Source organism: Triturus cristatus, chromosome 1_2 (assembly GCF_964204655.1).
Source record: "Triturus cristatus chromosome 1_2, aTriCri1.1, whole genome shotgun sequence".
In the NCBI taxonomy this organism is placed as follows: Eukaryota; Metazoa; Chordata; class Amphibia; order Caudata; family Salamandridae; genus Triturus; species Triturus cristatus.
This window is the reverse complement of record NC_140580.1, coordinates 769,104,931-769,124,274: the sequence shown is the minus strand read 5'-3', so window position 1 is coordinate 769,124,274 and position 19,344 is coordinate 769,104,931. Positions and strand designations below refer to the sequence as shown.

The window sequence follows — 19,344 nt, the reverse complement described above, 5'->3', positions numbered from 1 at the left end:
GAGTTTTAGTTATATAGAGGATGTTTTGAAATTGTATTTTTTTGTGGAGTATGTTACTCTTATATAGTGCATATTTTAAACGGAGTCGCCTCCAAGTGTATATAACGAGCCAGGATTGAGAGCTCTGGAGCCGAGGCTGAAGGCAGAGGAAGTCTCTCGCAGTGTCCGTCAGTGGGTCAAAAAGGCGTTCAGAATCCATGGTCATCCAATCCCTGGCCTCTCTGCAAATCGTACAGAGACAACCATTGACAAAACTAATTGTCCTGGCTGGTTTTAGTTGTTTGTCAATTGCTGTGCTATATATCTGGATGCAAAACAGAAAGCTCTGAGAGATACTGGTTGGATGGCTCACTGTGGAAATCCCAGAAATGTAATTTACGTTTTACACCACGCCTATAAGTACATAACTCAAACCCCTCTTAGAGACCCTCCACTTTTTTCATCCCACTTAAAGCCCTGGGCGAAACCGTCAGGCCCTAACCTTCTAGGTTCAATGCTCCTGGCTTATTCTAGGGTTTGTTCCCTTGCTGTAAACCTCCCTTCTGTTCAAGGACTACTCAGCCATAAACATTTCTCTTTTCTTATCTTGTCTAAAATGTCTCTTTCTCCCTGCTTGATTGTCGTGCTTATTTTCCCCTTCTTTTTTGTCTTTGTTCTGCTGCCTAAGATCCCTACGATTTAAAGTTATTTTTGGAGATCATGTCTTAGTAATGGGTACCTGAAGTGTAACAGTGGCTGGTCCAGGAGAGCACTTGCCAATTACATTTTTGACGTGAAACTGTGAGATTGCGTCACAGACCTACACTCTGATGCCATATAGACATGGATGGGTTTGTGCTACCTGGTGCTTGGGGCCCAATGCAAGCGCTCACTTGCATCCCATTTTTACCCAGTGCCGTGCTCTTAGGCGCAGCCTTTGCGAAACAATGTGCAGCATCTCTTGCGGTCATAGTGGGTTCTTGAAAGAAAGAAATGCAAACAGAAATACAAAAAAAACAATAATAAAAAGAGAAAAGGGACCTGGGAAGCCATACTCTTTTAATTTCGCTTCTCCATATATTTGGGATTTATTTAAGTACTGAAGCCATAGAATCTCCGCCCACCCCTATTGGCACTGATCATACCAATTCTTTTCGCCCCGATTCCTGGTCTTCAGCATCCAGCAGACCCTTCGTATCAGTCCATATTGTTCTAATTTCAGGCCTTTGTTCTCATTTCAGGGGAGCTACCGGTCCAGTGTCACTACTGCACACACTACTCTTCTGCAAGCATTGTGGCCTCTTACCTGATGCGCCTGGAGCCCTTCACAAGTACCCTGTGCTCCTTGCAGGTGAGTCGGCGATGGGCCTATGGGCCAGTCCATTACACTATCTGAAGGTGCCTTGAGCCCCCTTGTTGACTGTAGGTAAGTATCTGAAATACCCAGAGTCTTTGGGAAGTACCTTGTCTCCCCTACTGGTAGGCATGTCAGTTTCCAGAAGCCATTTGCCAGTATCTTGCGTAACCTGATGCCCCGCGAACACTCGGCAAGTGCCTTGGGTTTCCTACAGGTCAGATCTTACGGTACCTGGAGTCACTGACAGGCATTTGGCATCCCATACTAGTAAGTGTGCATGGCATCTGAAATGCTTCACATCCAGCTTGCTGTCCCTTTAAACAGATACCTTAAGTGCCAGCCTTATCTGGCACTACTAGTGCTATCACAGAGAAAAATAGGCCCAGGAGCCTTACCACCAGCTCACTTTCTTGAATTTGCTGCTGCTTCGGTGCCTCTTCCCTGTGTTCCTAGAGGAATGCGCCCCATTAATTTTCGTACCAATATGCGTATAAATATGCAAACAAATGTATTAATATGTTGAAATCTGTTATTGCTTTGCTTATGAATAATACAGAGTTAAGTTTAAAGCAGCCTGTAATATATTAAAGCAATTGGCATGTATATTTAATAGGTGGCAGTGAGAATAAAGAACCGCTGCCCCCCCCCTTGCCCCTCCCCAGAAAGGCATCAGACGGCGCAGGCAAGAATCACATTTTTCTCACTGGTAATATCTGTAACCAGATTTTCGTCCCTAACAGGGTTTGCTGTGTATATATTATTTCTATTTAATCTGGGTAATCTTTTTATTACAAATCCGATTGGTCCTCTGGAGGTTAGCATCATAAGAGCCGCTGAAGATGAAAAGCGCGTATCAGGAGCGGAGGCGGCGGCTGCCCCAGCCCCCTTCCCTCAGGTTTTACTTCCTTAAATGTAATCTTTGTTGTTCTGAAGGCCTCTTCAGTCTCATAGTTTTTACTCTGAATGCTCAAAGCTTCCTGGACCAATGAGAACCAGTGCAAGACCCATCACTCACTGCCCAAGAACCATGTCACTTTCTGGGTCAAAGGTCGCCAAATACTTATGTGGCCTTCCCTGATCTGATTTTTTTATCCTGACACTCCCTTTAACATACAAAGTTGTGTTCTAAATTGTTCAGATGAAAACAGTTGATGTTCCCTCACAACGCCCACTTAGTCAGTTTTACAAAGGATGAACTTAAGAGCCTCCATAGCACATTAAATAGCTGGTCAATTGAAATACAGAATTATGAAAATTGAATGAACACAGGCGCGGCTATGGAGAAGTCCTCCATTTGGCGTATAGAATTGCCATTATTGGGCACTGAGAATGATATGATCAATGAGAGACATTGTGATCACTGACTGAGGTGAGGGTCTATCACATCCACGCTTTCTCATTCAAGGTCAACCTTTTCCCAAAAAGTGTTCAATGTGTAGTTTGAGTGAGGCATGGTTTGTTCCTTCAGCGTTTTCTCATTACTCTAGCTTTCCCATTACTTAACTGTAAACTCTGTCCTTAATTTGTGCAGGTTTTTGCAGGGGGTGGGCTCTGACACTCATCTTTGTGGACAGAGACTTACTTTTCATAACCCGAGTTCGACCCAAAGCAAGATAGAGAAAGGTAGTTAGGGTTGAAAGGAGGAAGTCAAAGATAGGAAAGTGGTGACACAACTAGAAAAACAAAGAGGCAGTGCTTAATTTGAGCCAGTGGTTGCAGATGAGGTCAACTGACGCTCATTTTGGGGATCAGCACTTATTTTTCCTCAACAGGCTTTGATCCACAGCAAGAGAGAGAAAAACACAAAAGAGGAAAGAGTGAGAGCTGGTAACATCAGTGCCCTCTAGATTTGGCAAGAAGTGATCCTGTGTCAATTGTGCCATGGAGGCTGGCACCCAAACCACCGCATTCGATGCACCCTGCTCCTCGTCTGCCAGATGCTATTAAGATTTAAAAACAATTATCCATCGAAAATATCAAAAAGGTTCTAGGAGATTGTCAAGTTATAAAGACTTCAAAGCAATCCGGTGATTGATGTGAAAGCAAAGAAAATTCTAAGAGCATTTAGGCAAACTCAGATAAATAGTGAGTAAACAGTCCCACCTACACAACAGAAACAACAAAGCCGAACGGGGAAGGTGGAAAAATGAAACAGTAAGAGGTTAGCTTTCAGATCAAACAGTTACCAGATATACTCCTTCAGAAGGTCCTTTAGCCTGGCTGTGCATGCAGGAATGTTTGCCTCTTCTGCAACAAGAGTCTGCCAGCACAGAGATGGAAAATTCAAATGCAGAGTGGCCCAGGAGTGTGCGAGTCCTGAGTTGTATTGCATTATAGCAGTGGTTCTTAACCTGTGGTCTGGGGGCCCCTGAGGGTCCACAAAGCCTACTCAGGGGACCTGCGACTGCTTAGAAAATTAACTGTGTGCATCTGGGGTTGGTCACAGAGCCTGACCTCTAGACAGACCCTGCACTCATCCCAGTGGGGGCAATCACCCCCACTGCACAGACCAGAGACATCTGAAAGATTTTTGAGGTCCCAGGCAAACATAAATTGTGGCCCCTTGTTCGGATCAACTTTACATTTAGTTCCCATTTTCAGTAATTCAAGCACTCATTTTTTAAAAACAGTATAGATTTATTATTATTGTTTTAGAAACTGGGGCACGCAGAAAATAAAATTGCAAAAGCAAGTGTTTATTGTACACGTCCCTGACAGCACTCTTTTCCCCAAGTGTTATTTGGTGATAATATTCTTACTTACAGGGCACATCGCTCGCTGTGTCAGGCCCACCCCTCTCTGCATCTCATAGCAACTAATAGGAAATACATGAAATCCATAGGTCAATCAGCATAAGGTGCCTGAGCCCAAAAGGGTGCCCTCGGCTCTTGAAATGATACAGTGCAAGGGGTTGATTAGTGTCCGTGTTGAGACAGGAGAGGTAGAAAGAGAGGCAAATAGACAGAGTAAGAAAAGAGTAAATTAGATGGAGATGGAAGTAGAGAGACAGTAAAAGAGGGGTAAACAAGCTAGGGTGCGAGAAAGATGAAAGAGCAACAGATAGGTGACCTGGATAAGTACTAGATAGAAAAATAGATAGGTGAGGTTGGGGCTGGTAGAGAGAGACAGGGTCTGAGGTAGAAGGAGAGAGAGAAAGAGTAAAGGGAGTCTTCTAATTGTTCCAGTCACTTTCCTAAGGGGGGTCCTTAGAATTTGGGGGCACTGGGCAATTGTCCTCTTTGTCCATGCCTTAAAACATCTTTAGCACACACGGCCTTCAGCCTCATGCAGCAAGCATTGGCAACAGGTGAAGAATCCTCTCTGCACATGGCTCTTGGCCATGAGCATCAGTGGTAGGGTACAGGGCCTGACTGATGGCCGGGTTATATGTCTAGCCCTCTCCAGTGCCCAACGTCTGCTACGCACTGCTTTCGGCCAGGCACGGTGGGAATTAGCCACATGGCTTAGCCTCAGGCAGGACCCTGTGCCCAAACCACCTCAGACCTGACCACATGCCCAAACATCTGTGGACGGCCAACCCCAGGGTTGGTCGCAGGACCTGGCCTCTGTAAAGACCCAGCACCCAACCCGCTGCAGGTGGTCAAACCCTGCAGTGCATGGCCTTAAGAACAAGCTGGCATCAATAATGATTTTTTTTGTATGGGTTCCTGTATTGAATTTTTAATTAATCTTTTTAATAGTCTTTTCTAATATTTTGGCAGTTTTAGTAGGTTTTATAACTGAATCTTTCTCTCTTTTTTTATTACCTATAAACAATCTTTTGGGGGTGTATTTTTGTTTGTGACTTATTTCTTTCCATCTTAAATAGAAGCCTTTATGGTACTTCTTAAATTGTTGGTTCAATGTTGGTTTTGTTCACCTGAACAAATAACTTTTTTCCCGGCAATGTGGTATGTTGCAAGCATCTGCAGTCTCATACTAGATTCTTCTTGATTGTTCTGTGCAATTTCCTTCACAACTTCTCCCTGTTGCTGCTGCTGCCTCCTTCTTTATAATTTAGCATGGGAACATTTAGCATGGGGATTCATTGCTCTGCGATGTTTTGTCATCTCTCTCGCACCAAAAGAGTATGTGCCTGGATGTCCTCTTTCTAATTTCTGGTCACATAGTGTGCAAGTTACCTTTGTGGGCATTTACTTTTTGTCATCTTTTGGATGCGTGAAAAATTGCCAGATATACAAAGCCATTTAGCGGTCCCAAACTCTGTGGGTCGCTAAACCACAACCACAGTTTTTGTGACTGCTAAATTGGTTTTTGGTATGTACTAAGCCCATTTTGGGATTCGATAAGTACGTACTGAATCACAAAATTGATTTAGAAATGCACAGTGAATCACAATTTTATTTTATTTTATTTTATTTTAGCGATTTTTGGATGGGTAGAGTGTAGGGTGTCCCTTCCAAATTGCGATTCGAAAATTCTATGTATATGTAGTTCGCAGCTGCAATTACAGTCGAAAACCATTGCCACATTACTGAATTCTCAAAGGAGGTATTTATTAACCCATTCACAAAGGGCAAGCGGTCTCTTTGGGACCTTTCTCCTTTGTAAATATTTTTTTTAAACTTGTGTAACTTGGAGTCATTTTCTATTGGCAACCTATCTCCTGAATAGTGATGAGGTAGGTGAGATTGCGACCCACTCGGAATCCTTATTTTGCTAACCGACCTATTAATATTAGCTTGGTTTGCAAAACATTAGTAGTCACAAAAATACTGGTTGCAAATTGCGACCAGTATATTGCAATCACATCTTCTTACATCTGGCCTTATGCTTCTACATGTTAGGTGCTTGTTTTTTAAAACAAAATGAAGTATGTGGGGAAGGGCATTGCCAGGTAAAGGATTCAGCAAGATGTGTATTCACTGAGCTCTGGTTTGATGCAGTAGTCAAGACTCCTGTGAGCGAGCCGGGCTTCCCAGAATTAACAGCAGACCCCGTCCAATGGCCAGGGAAAGTCAGGAGATGCAGGATGGTCTAATGGAAGACACCAATGACTGCTGACAGAAGACAAAGCTGCTCCGGGACATTGGCAGAGGTTGCAACATGGTGGCCATTCCCGGCTTGGAAGAAGGCAGTGAGGCTGGTGATCTGAGGGAGGGGAGAGCCACAACACTGTGCAGACAGCCTCAGAGGGAAGACAGACTGCTGAGCCCTGGAATGAATTTGATTTGCTATGGACATTGAATGACCTAAGTGGTGCTAGGCCTGAGAGGGTCGGGCGGGGTTTACTTACTTCCTCTTCAAAAGTGTACAGGCGATGAGGAGGCCAGAGGCAGTGTTGGCTTTGATGGTGTGCGTACCACGTTGTTAGATCCAGCGGAATTGGTAGGCACTTAGATCACTCAAGATGATTCAAGGGCGGCAAGGGGCATCAGGCTTTACTGGACTGGGAGCTGAGGCTGAAACAGCGATTTAACCGGTCGTCCAGTGGAGCACTTCCACTGTAAGGTGATACAGGAGCTGGCACCAGAGGTAGACGTCTGGAGAAAGGAGTGCAACTCAAGAGCATTTAAAAGAGGTGAGCCTTGATAGGAAGGAGATGCTAAATCCAGCCCTTGTTTCCAAAGGACGTGGAGCTTACCCCACCAACTCTTACTAGGGTGCTACCACTTTCGAGAGTGGCAACAGCTCCACTGGGATTGATCCAGAGATCCAGACTCTCCATACAGCAAGAATTACACCCTTTGTACCTGTAAGCTAAATTACCTGCGTTTAACATCTAAAGAGCCATTCTAGAGCCCTTACATTGCAACCTATGGAGTCTATCTACAGATCGCTATCCCATGGTTACAGCTGGGTCTGGTAGGGGAGCTTTTGAGATTCAGGCTACCCTACATTAAACTACATCAAAGAGAGCATGTCCCAGGGTAAATGTAAGATACCCTTCATAGACATTAGCGCATCCTCAAGAGTTGAGCAACTTAAACCCTTGCCCATTAGGACCTTCTCTGCTCTCAAAAAAAGGACAAGAAATATCAAGGAGACACTTAAGGCTCTCAAGATCCGGCAGAGATTGACACCACCTGGACCCAAATGAGACCCAGTCTTCCACAACAAGGGGCACATTTACATATTCAAGGAGTTTAAGCCAGAACTGACCTCCCTGAGACAAGACACAGCAAAGTCTATTTGGGATTTGGACCATAATATTAAAAACTCTGAAAATAGAATTAACAACATTGAAACTTTGGTCACAGAGCAATGCGTGACCAAAATGTGCTGGGGTAGAGGTTGGCGGACTGAAAAAACAATAAACTAATTTGTCAGAAAAGCTTAATGATGGCGAAAACAGCAATGTTAGAATCAGAGACATCAACCCTTAAGAGGCAAGCACAGACTTGGAACGACATGTTGTGGCACTCTTTTGCCATATCCTGATTGAAACTGATGACTTTCCAACTGAATTAGACAGGATACTTAGGGTTTCTCCACCTTTCTGGTCCTAGAACGGAAAAGCTGTTTAACTTTGCAGATCCAGAAAGCAAAAGAGGAGGCAGCAACACTGCAAGATGAGACTGGACATGGCTGAAAACCCGCAGAGAGCATAGAAAAGAAAAAGAATGTTGGCTGGAAGCAACACTGGAGACACTTCCCAACTCATCGGGTGACAACTAAAATGCTTTTATTGACATTTTGCCTCCTTATCCCCGAAGGGGTCTTCCGATTAGACTTGAAATGATGACAATTTGTTTTAATGCCCTGTTGTATCCTTCGAACATCCTGAATAGATGATGTGAGGAAGAGGTAGTTGGGGGTTACTCCACCCATACAAGGGATTCGGGATATTGGTTGTGGGGGCATCCTTTCTTGCTGAGCTAGACTGGACTCCGTTCTTTGAGTTATATGGGTACAGCCCAACTAGGTGACGCACACTGATGTGTGCAAAATTTTTAATAGTTTCTAAAACTTGATAAAAGCACTGGTAATGTTTGGTTTAGATTTTCATAATGCTAAGTTGCAGTTACGGACAATGGATTAATTCACAGTGTGCACTCATGGCATTGATCCTCACACAGCTGCTCCTGTAGGCAAAACCGCTGCACACAGATAGTCTAAATCACACACGCCTGGAGTGCTAGCATAGCCAGAGCTTTAGCCTGCCAATTTACAATTGTGAGGATTTGGCTGTATTATATGGCATGGCTGTGCGACCTTACCATGGAATGCACTCGCAAAAACTATCTAGTAAGGTTCATTTGTGCAACCTTAAGCTCAACCCTGGGTAGCTATTGCTCTGAGCAGCAATGCTTGAATAAAGGAACTAGTGTAAAGCCTTTCACAGTACCAAATAACGAAATATGAACACAAAAGAAATACGACTCCAATTTATATAGGTAGATTATATTTTTATGACTTCTTAGAGTCCAAGATGAACAACATCTACTAGGGGTTCCAGAGATACAGATTTTTAAAGAAAATGTCATCTTTTATCCAACGGCTGTAAAGTTGGTAAACTTTTGAAAAGTTTGTTAAAGTTAGTCCGGCTACTCCGGTCCGGCTTGGGCAACCAAATACGACAGGGAGAAGGTCTTGGGGGCCAGTGGGGTAGATTTGGACAGTTACCTGGCCACCAGAATGTTTTCCAGTCCAGTTCCAAACTTTACAGCACGACATCCATAGATTTCAATGGAGTGGTCCTGATGTTGCGGCTGAAGGAGATGAAGATGCTCAAGGATGCTCCAGGTGCTGTGCGGTCGACGGGTTGCCTTTGCGGTTATTACTTAGTCCACGGGTCAGGTGGGGCAACTTTGGCCATAGAGGTCGGGGTCCCTTGAAGTCATCTTTCAGCAGCGGCTATCGGTCTTTGTCCACAGTGGTCCTAGTGATATCCTTTGATAGGGGTTGGTATCCCTCTTGGGTGACCAGTCTGGACTCAGGTGGCACTCCTGGGTCCGGCCAACTCTGATGCAACATTTGGGCATCAAGGATCGGTCTCTTGGGGTGCCCAATGGCAGCTAGTAGCGAATCTTCCGTAGTGGCTACCAACTTGCTGATGTGGGCTACTTCAGTTGTGCTGACCCTGCTGCAGCTTCCTGGTGATCAGTCCTCTGTTCCTTTGAGTCACTCCTGGGGCTGGGGCATGAAGTTTCCCCAAGCAAGGAGCCATAGGCACAGTCTTCTCTTTGCTAGCACAAGATGCAACAGGTGCAGTCCAGCATACAGTGCAGCCTCTTTTTGTTCAGTACAAGGGACAGGAGGGCAGTCCTTCAGTCCTTGTTCCAGTTCTGACATGAACTGTGGGTCAGGGTGCTAGGGGTGCCATATTTATTCTCAGAAAGTGTTCTGGAGGTGAATATGCGGTCACTAGCCAATGGGCTACCAGGTCCCCTCCCTCTTGGTGATGACTTTCCAGCTGTGTGTGGCATCTAGCAATCCCAGAGTGAGTGCACTATTCTTCCCACTCTTAAGATGTCGGACCCTACCTCAGATGTGAGGAGCTTGGCGAATCTTCCGTAGTGGCTACCAACTTGCTGATGTGGGCTACTTCAGTTGTGCTGACCCTGCTGCAGCTTCCTGGTGATCAGTCCTCTGTTCCTTTGAGTCACTCCTGGGGCTGGGGCATGAAGTTTCCCCAAGCAAGGAGCCATAGGCACAGTCTTCTCTTTGCTAGCACAAGATGCAACAGGTGCAGTCCAGCATACAGTGCAGCCTCTTTTTGTTCAGTACAAGGGACAGGAGGGCAGTCCTTCAGTCCTTGTTCCAGTTCTGACATGAACTGTGGGTCAGGGTGCTAGGGGTGCCATATTTATTCTCAGAAAGTGTTCTGGAGGTGAATATGCGGTCACTAGCCAATGGGCTACCAGGTCCCCTCCCTCTTGGTGATGACTTTCCAGCTGTGTGTGGCATCTAGCAATCCCAGAGTGAGTGCACTATTCTTCCCACTCTTAAGATGTCGGACCCTACCTCAGATGTGAGGAGCTTGGCAGTTTTGGGCACTTGTCTATCCTCTCTCCTCTCGTCTCCAGCCTGTCTACCTGAACAAAGGGCAGCCCCTCGGGAAGGTAAATGCCATTTTCCCACCAAAGGCAGCTTCGCCTTTGAAGCTGGCCTTTTGGGCTAACACCCTGGGTGGCTTCCTGCGAAGGAGAGATAACACCTCACCCGGCAGCAGGCTGCTTTTTTTCTTAAGCCTGGGAGTTGTTCACCCAACTTTCCAGGTGGGCATGAAGCTAGCTGTTGGCCAGTGACAGTGTGAGGCCATTGGACTAACTGAGTCACATAGTGGCAACTTTCTAAAAGAGACATTAAATTCGACTTGGGCATCAAGTCTGGTTTAATGCAACGATTAATTTGATACCTTACAGCTCCCATCTAGGCAGCCCCATTCAAGTGTTAGCCGTGCCGAGAGGTCAGCCGGTAACCCTGTGTTAGCCAATGGGGCTATCATTCCTTCCACAGCAAAACAACAATTTAGAAGTGTTGCTGTTAAAACATATATTGAAAAATACATGTCCTACTAAATAATATACAGCACAGCTCCCTGCCTTAGGGCTCAATAGGCCTTCCTTAGGAGAGACTCACATATGTTGTTAAGGGAAGTGGAGGCTTTGCCATTAGTTTAAATGATAAGGTTGAAATAGCAGTGTTACCGCTGCCCTTCCAATCTACAGTGGCAGGCTGGGAGCCATTTTGTACATTGCCGCAAGCAGGTTGTCACAAGCAGTGTTGCAAGTCTGGACGGATTCTCTGTCTTACATGACCTGGGTACCATATAATACAGACTTATAAGTTAGTCAGACCTTGCCAATTGGGGATAGCTAGTTTGACATACACTTTGTAATGGCTTGGACCACTGGCACTGAGGTTTGATTAGAAGGCCTCAGGGTACTCTCAGAGTCGAAGAACCAGCAGCTAGCAGTCCATATGGGGGGAAAACGTGGGTGGAAAACCACCTGCAAAAAACTGTTTCCTTTCAACAATACTTAGAAATGGGTAACCAACTTATGATCTCCTTAAATGTGCAGAGGTTAAAATCTGCTTCAGAGAGGTGAGTGATACCAAAATGGCTACATGAGACTGATGTGGCACTGCCGCAACTATCTAATCTACTGAAATGAGATGCTCCAACACTTAGGTCGTATTAGTACCTCAACCAATGTCATGGTGACATCAATTCTAAAACAAACGGAATTTCAATCTTATTGAGGAGAGGATTTCAGTTTAATCTTAATTCAACTACCAAATACAAATTGGGAAGAGCGATCGGAGTGAGGGATGCCTGAGAGATCAGATTATTACAATGTTTTGAATCCATGGTCCAATGATGATAGGAATCAATTCTATACAGCATTGTTACCCCTAGGATAACTGGTGGTGGATTCAGATTTTAACACAGTTCTGGAAAATAGTTTAGATGGATTGCCCAACAAGTACCTGACTGATTGGTAAGGGTCATTAGTGACAAGAGGCTGTACGATATGTGGCTTGTGCAACATCCACAAGAACAGTATTAGAAATCCATAAGATGCTCTTTAGGATAGACTTCTTTCTAGTATCTAGAGAAATACTTCCCACTCTCTTGGATACTAAAATTGAAATAGAGGTCCTCTCTGAGTATTCCCCTATCACTATGACCCTAGGCATACAACTTCCTAAGGCTTCCCTCGAACCACATTAGTGCCTCAATGAGATAGCATTTAGGGGCATTGTTTTGAGAAGTTCTTTTGTACAGACCCTGAGCCATTATTGTGCAGAGAATGATACAGAGGAGTTTATCATTGAATACAACATGGGATGCTGTGAAAGCAGCCATAAGAGGGGAAATATTACCCCACATGTCCACTTATAGGAAGAGGCTATATGATTAAAACAAATCGGAGCGAGAGTCTGACATCCGGTAGCTAGAATCACAATACAAGACCAATGGTAATGCTAAAAAATAGTGGACCCCACATACGTCAACAGGTAGTTAGAACATTTCCAGTTGGGGGACACGGCAATGAAAATGTTATGAGAAAGGTGGAAAGGTTGATTGACTCTTAGGTTACAAATTGAAATTAACACAAACTTGTAATTATATGTAAGAAATATGAGAAAAAGGAGGAATCTTCATACCCCAACATGAGACATAGCTAATACATTTGTCACATACTGTTCTTCTCTCTACAGATATGAGTCCTTCAATGAGGATCCTTCAGAACTTGTATTTTGCAAATTATAACACCCCCCACAAGATACCACAAGAGAAGCACAAAGAGCTAGAAGCTGCTATCTCATCACATGTGTTCAAAAGCAGCCTATGGTGGCTGCCTGTAATAAAGATCCAGGTCCAATTGTTTTTTCTGCATCCTTCCTCAGAGCATTCCAGAACTCTTTGATAGAGCCTTAGAGCTTCTGTCAAAACTTTTCAGTTTTATGGGAGCTAGGGGACTGTCATGAACACTATGACTGAACCCACAATGACAGTACTACTAAACCAGATAAAGATCCCAAACTATGCACTGCCCAATAGCTCACCTCAGTAAAAATCTGTACTATACACACACACACATACATACGCCCACACACACACACACACACACATACGCCCACACACACACACACACACACACACACACACACTATAAAGCACCCTTAAAGTGCATGCAATAACCACGCATACCACTTCCACGCAAACTTTTAAAAGGAAATTGTAACACAGAAAAACTGCACTCGGGAAACAATCAGGCAGCTCAGCGGCTCCGTTTTGGAGGTAGCTGCCACAGTGGCAGTTTAGGTGGAAAACATGCCCTCTTGCCCCGTGCTCCTCTCTCATGCCAACGCACCCACCACTTAGCCTGCAAGGGGCTTAGACCAGGGGTGTCTCAGCTCCTCCGTACCTGCAGGCATATCTGCAGTATATCATGCGCCACTCTCAGAGCCTCCTCCGGTGCGCTGTCTCAAGGCTGTCCCGCTACTGTAGCTTTTCTTCTCTGGGGGCCTTGACAAGGGCAGGGACGCCGGCTGCAAGACATTGACACCCTCATATATTGCGCTGTATGCCCTCGGGTAAGTTAGCAGGTACATTCAGAGGAAGCCGTTGCCTGGGGCGCTAACCCAGCTGTGCAGATGGCGACAGCTTCAACAGTATCAGACCGCTGCCATTTTAGTAGTTTCTCACCATCAGTCTTCTGGGTCAATTTACCCTCCGCACACCCCTAGAGATGGTCAGTTAGGAGGTCCTCAGCCACAGCAAACACTCGGTTGGGGGTCCCACCACTTAAACCAATACCATGCTTATGCATTCATCATTAATTCTTTGTAAAGGCACAGGTGGTAAAGACATAATCGTGGTAAAAGCATGCATATTAAAGGCTACATAACTAAAGGTGATGACTACGGAATTTGCAGTAACTTATTGGTGGTGGTTTACGATGGACATTCTTAATTGTGACCAGGTGCAGGAGGCGTTAAAGTAGAGAATCTCCTCAATACATTTGCCTAAAGGAAGAGCTGCCCTAGGCTGGACCTTGGGCTATTTATAATAGAAAAATGTCTCTACCAGACATAATACCATTGATCTTTCACTGGACTTGCTCCTTGGCAGCATCACCTTTACTAAGTTTATTTTCTGCTGTAGTGGTCAGAACCAGAAGTGTACAAGTTGTGTTTGTTGATTTGCCGCCAGAACACTGAGTACATTTACTTGGATCTTACTCTCAATTTCATGTCATACGATGGTGTCACCATTATGCTGCAGCTTGAGAGGTATTTCTAGGCCAGCAATATGTGTGGTTCTCCTTTTCTTACATTTCATGACACAATGAATGGGCAGATTTTAACAGTGACCTTTCCAGTGCTCTCTGATTATTGAAACAGGCATGTGACAGTCCCCAGTGGACTAAGGCGGAGGAGTATCGCCCCACTGCCAGGAGTAGCAAAGAAAGGGAAAAATAAAAAGATAATAACAGAATGTTATTATCATTTTATTTTTTTCTCGTGCAGCAGCAGTGCGTGAGGGGGCGGGCGGATATGCAGGAAATGAGTGGTAAAACACTCCTGTGCGTACTGACTGTTTGGTCGGACCTCTCGGGCCACCCAAAACAGTCATGTGCACTTTCCCCTTCTTCGTGCAGGCTGCATTGCAGCCTGCATGGAGAACATGCAAAAGACACACAATTGATGGATGGAATGCAGAACAAATCAAAACATTCACCCCCAGTCAAGAGATCTAGGTTAAATCCATCATTCTTTTGCTCACCATGCCACCCCAGTTTGGACCTGGCCATATGCAAATCAGTCTTGACCCTGTGCCTCATGGGAAGGAGTCCAGCCCGAATTGCCTAGCCAGGTCCTCCCTGGACTGGAAACAAGCATCCTAGGACCGGTTTCGGGGTTTCATCCCTCTGCAGCCAGGATAGCTTGATTCCAGTGGCACAGTGAGCCCAGGACTCACGTCTGAGCATACCTGGCCCACTTAGGGCAAGAAAGCAAAAGACACACAATTGATGGACGGAATGCAGAACAAATCAAAACATTCACCCCCAGTCAAGAGATCTGGGTTAAATCCATCATTCTTTTGCTCACCATGCCACCCCAGTTTAGACCTGGCCATTTCCAAATCAGTCTTGACCCTGTGCCTCATGGGAACAGTCCAGCCCGAATTGCCAGGCCAGGTCTTCCCTGGACCGGAAACAAGCATCCTAGGACCGGTTTCGGGGTTTCACCTCTCTTCAGCCAGGATATCTTGATTTCAGTGGCACAGTGAGCCCAGGACTCACGTCTGAGCATACCTGGCCCACTTAGGGCAAGAAAGCAAAAGACACACAATTGATGGACGGAATGCAGAACAAATCAAAACATTCACCCCCAGTCAAGAGATCTGGGTTAAATCCATCATTCTTTTGCTCACCATGCCACCCCAGTTTAGACCTGGCCATATGCAAATCAGTCTTGACCCTGTGCCTCATGGGAACAGTCCAGCCTGAATTGCCAAGCCAGGTCCTCCCTGGACCGGAAACAAGCATCCTAGGACCGGTTTCACCCCTCTTCAGTCATAGGATGCAGTTCAACCTAAATGTTACACACGCCTTCACAGGCATACATGCATGTTTGTGTAGGCACACACTCAATACACTCAATATACGTGTCCATTCAGGGTTAGTATGGGAATTTAGTGCTTAATTTGTAAAATAAAAAGTGCTGGGGCCCACAGTTTTGCTCAGAGGCCTGCGTTGAGCGCTATTGAATGTCTGCCTACAGAATGCCAATGCTGTGTAGTCCTGAATCCCCCTCATTCCTCTTCCTACCAGACACTCCCAGCCCCTTTATCTCACTCTTACAGGTTTCTGCTTTCTTCTTTTGCCACAGTTGTGTGTCTTCCTCTTACTTTCCTTCTTGTGTTTTTTGTAACTTTCTTTCTCTGTGTCGAAGTCTGAAGAAGTAAAATAAGTGCCAGTCTACAAAACTGACTGCAGGTGGGCCCCACCTGAAACTGTTAGTTCAAATTAAGCATTACATGAATGGAAATAGCATTTTTATACATACCTTCCAAATGTAGACAGTATGAAATATAAAAGAATGAAGGTTACATCCTAACCATTCAAGAGATATTGCAAGATATAATTTTGATACAGGGACCCTATTCTTCAGTCTGCTGAACAGTTCTGGTTCCTGTTCATGGTTCAGTTCACCAGGGATGCTGCAGAGAGCAGACACAGGCTTCAAAGTTAACAAGATCCCCTTAGGGCACTCACTCCTGAGCCTCTCCACAAGGGTGAAGTTCCTTATCTGGCAATGTTGATAAATCGGCCAAAGTCCTAATCAAGTCAAATCAATGATAAACAAAGTTGGGTAAATGTTTAGTCACACAGGTTCCTACTACACATGGTCAAAATGTTATTGTTCTGATGGGTTAATGGAATCTAACTTGTGGCTGGCATCAAGGACGCCCCGGTAGACTAGTTATGGCAATTTGGGATTTACGTTGCAGCTGGTAAGTTCCAATTCCCTAGGTAACTAGCATTCCAGACTAGTCTACTGACAAGAGTAGATCTCTCTCTCTCTCTCTCTCTCTCTCTCTCTCTCTCTCTCTCGATATATATATGTATACATATATTACCTACTGGCAGTCGCCAGTAGGTAGTTATAGTTAGGACCTATTTTCCATAGGAAATCCGCAACATTCTATTTGGAGTAACGTTAGCGTCGATTGATGAATTTTCGTGAAATTTTCCAAACTTTTGGCCAGCTCCGAACCGCTCCTATCCTGAAAATTGTACGGTGATTTGTCAAACGGGGACGAGAAAAAAGGGGGGTCCCAAAACGCGTTTTCCCCATGCATTTTCACATAGGACCTGTTGACACAGCTACAGCCCGAAGTGCTGAACGGAATTACACCAAATTTGGCAAAGAAGTAGTCCTCAGTTCAGACTCGTGCCTTTTGCTTAAATGGTGTAAATCCGTTCAGTAGTTCCTGAGAAAATCAAAAGTAAAATCACATATATATCTGGGCGGAGCCTAACCACACATCTCATCGTGAGATCTGATTGGCTGTCAGCACTTCATCCAAGAAGTGTTGGCAGCCATCTTGGGACCAATATACATGATAGCACCTCATTAAAAAGCATTGCAGTTAATAGAAGGTTTTAAGACTTTAGTTACATTATAAATCATTTGTTGACGGTACCATACTCATTTTAGGAATTGTGGTGTGTTCTAAGGTGATTTTACCATGTGAAAAAGCCTTCTGCTGTGATATCATGAATCATGTTTGAGAGAAAACTATTTTCTCATGCTTTTCCCACAGAGGTTTGGAAGGTGATCTATAAGCTAAACTGAGAGCATATTTTATGTAAATTCACATTATCTTTCTCAGTCATGTGAGAATGAAGTCTGACATTCTCAGTAAAACATGTACATCCAACAAGGGCAGAGACTGTCAGTTGATTCCTTTGTGTTCTACTGCAGCTCCCCAGAGTGTTCTAAAGAACAACTAGAGCGCTAACAGTCCTACTTATGACAAACGTATGGCACACCTGAAGCCATCTTGGTTGGAATAAAGTGGTAACTCTTAAAACATTTAATTTAAAAAGGAACAAAATAAGGGGGTTCATTTTGCCATAGAAAGTATGATTAGTGCTGCAGAAAGAAAAATTAGGGCACATTTTGAGTGACTTCTCAAATCCTCTTCTATTTCATAAAAATATTCTGACATGCAGACTGAAACATGCACTTTCAATACCAGCAGCAGACTTCCATGGTGAGCAGTAGCTTTACTACAGTGATCTAATAAGCAACTAGAGTGCTAACATTCTGAATTTATGGCAAATGTGTGACACATCTGAATGCCTTCTAGATGGAACCAAAGTAAAAAACTGAAAGTATTTCCTACTGAGGAGACTGCAGTAAATGAGGAAATTAGGAAACCTCATAACAAATAAATCGCCCAAGATGGCCACCAGAGACAAAAGAGCCCAAATGTAGCCCAAATATCACCCAGATGTAGCCCAAGTATAGCCCAATGACAGAATGTCCCAGAGTGTTCTAACGAACAACTAGAGCGCTAACAGTCTTACTTATGACAAAAGTATGGCACACCTGAAGCCATCTTGATTGGAATAAAGTGGTAACACTTAAAACATTTAATTTACAAAGGAACAAAATGAGGGGGTTCATTTTCCCATAGAAATTATGATAGTTCTGCAGAAAGAAAAATTAGGACACATTTTGTCTTCTCAAATCCTCTTCTATTTCATAAAAAAATTCTGACATGCATACTGAAACATACACTTTTAATACCAGCAGCCGACTTCCGTGGTGAGCAGTAGCTTTACTACAGTGATCTAATGAGCAACTAGAGTGCTAACATTCAGAATTTATGGCAAATGTGTGACATATCTGAATACCTTCTTGATGGATTCAAAGTAAAAAACTGAAAGCATTTCCTACTGAGGAGACTGCAGTAAATGAGGAAATTAGGAAACTTCATAACAAATAAATCTCCCAAGATGGCCACCAGAGACAAAAGAGCCCAAATGCAGCACAAATATCACCCAGATGTAGCCCACATGTAGCCCAATGACAGAAGTGTGCAAAACACTTATTTTTTGTGTATTTGCAGTTTTATATAGTGCAGCCTTGTCAGGTATTGGAGTGCTTTACATGAGCATTGGTTACATCACACAAGATCAAATTCATTTTGGTTGTAGACATGGGGAGATTAAGTGATTTGACCAGAATCACAGAATGTTGAGCTGAAGCAGAACTCCAACCTGGTTCCCCACTTGCAAAGTCTGCAGCTCTGGAAGTAACACCACATCCTCTCCCCTAGGTGCAACATTTAATCAAGTGGTCAACTGGATAAAAAAAACATAAAGATGACAAATAATTTAAAAGTTCTTTGTCGCTATTTGAAACCTCAGAAAATATGTCCTCATTTTAGTTTTTTAGAGCACTAACCATAATTTTGATGCAAATAAGACCCTCTCATATATGTAATTTCTAAAGGAAATACTCTAGGTATTACAGTTTTGATCACATCAAGATGACGTCAGGCGTTCCACACTTTTGTAATAAATATAGAATGTTAGCAATCTAGTTGTTCATTGGGATACTGTTGAGATGCAGAGGCCAGGGGCACTGACTTTGAAAACTGAAGGCAGGTAGGAGAGTGCAGAGGCAACCATTTGACCACACTGGGCAGGCAGGAAGGGCAGTGGCAGCACAACAGACTATGGAGGGCAGTGGAAAGGGGGCAGGGGCATCAAACCAACAATACAGGACTGGCAAGAGAGGCTGTGGCAATATAATAGACCATTGTGGGCAGAAGGAAGAGGCAGTGGTAGTACAACCATACATGCCAACAGACCCGTTTCAGCCAGGAAACGTCCAATGTTTTTAAGCTCAAATGGGCTTTATTTGATCTGTCTCCTGTCTACAATCTCCTCTTTTTCAATGTAACTCAAAGGGGAAAATCATTACCCCAGTTTTTTTTCAAAATCTCCCTCTTACCAAGTTCAAAATGTTCGCAAGTATGGTACATTGGATCATGGTAGGCAGGAGGA

At 44.2% G+C, this 19,344-nt stretch overlaps 1 protein-coding gene across 2 annotated transcripts in view; it reads left to right on the top strand.

Moving 5' to 3' along the window:
* Nucleotides 1-19,344, top strand: part of WDFY4 (WDFY family member 4) — an 821,140-nt gene that overhangs the window by 688,442 nt on the left and 113,354 nt on the right. For both annotated transcript variants that reach the window (XM_085608765.1, XM_085608766.1), the window contains one exon: nucleotides 1,221-1,330. In XM_085608765.1, coding sequence (XP_085464891.1) covers nucleotides 1,221-1,330 — 110 coding nt within the window. The remainder of the gene's footprint in view (nucleotides 1-1,220; nucleotides 1,331-19,344) is intronic.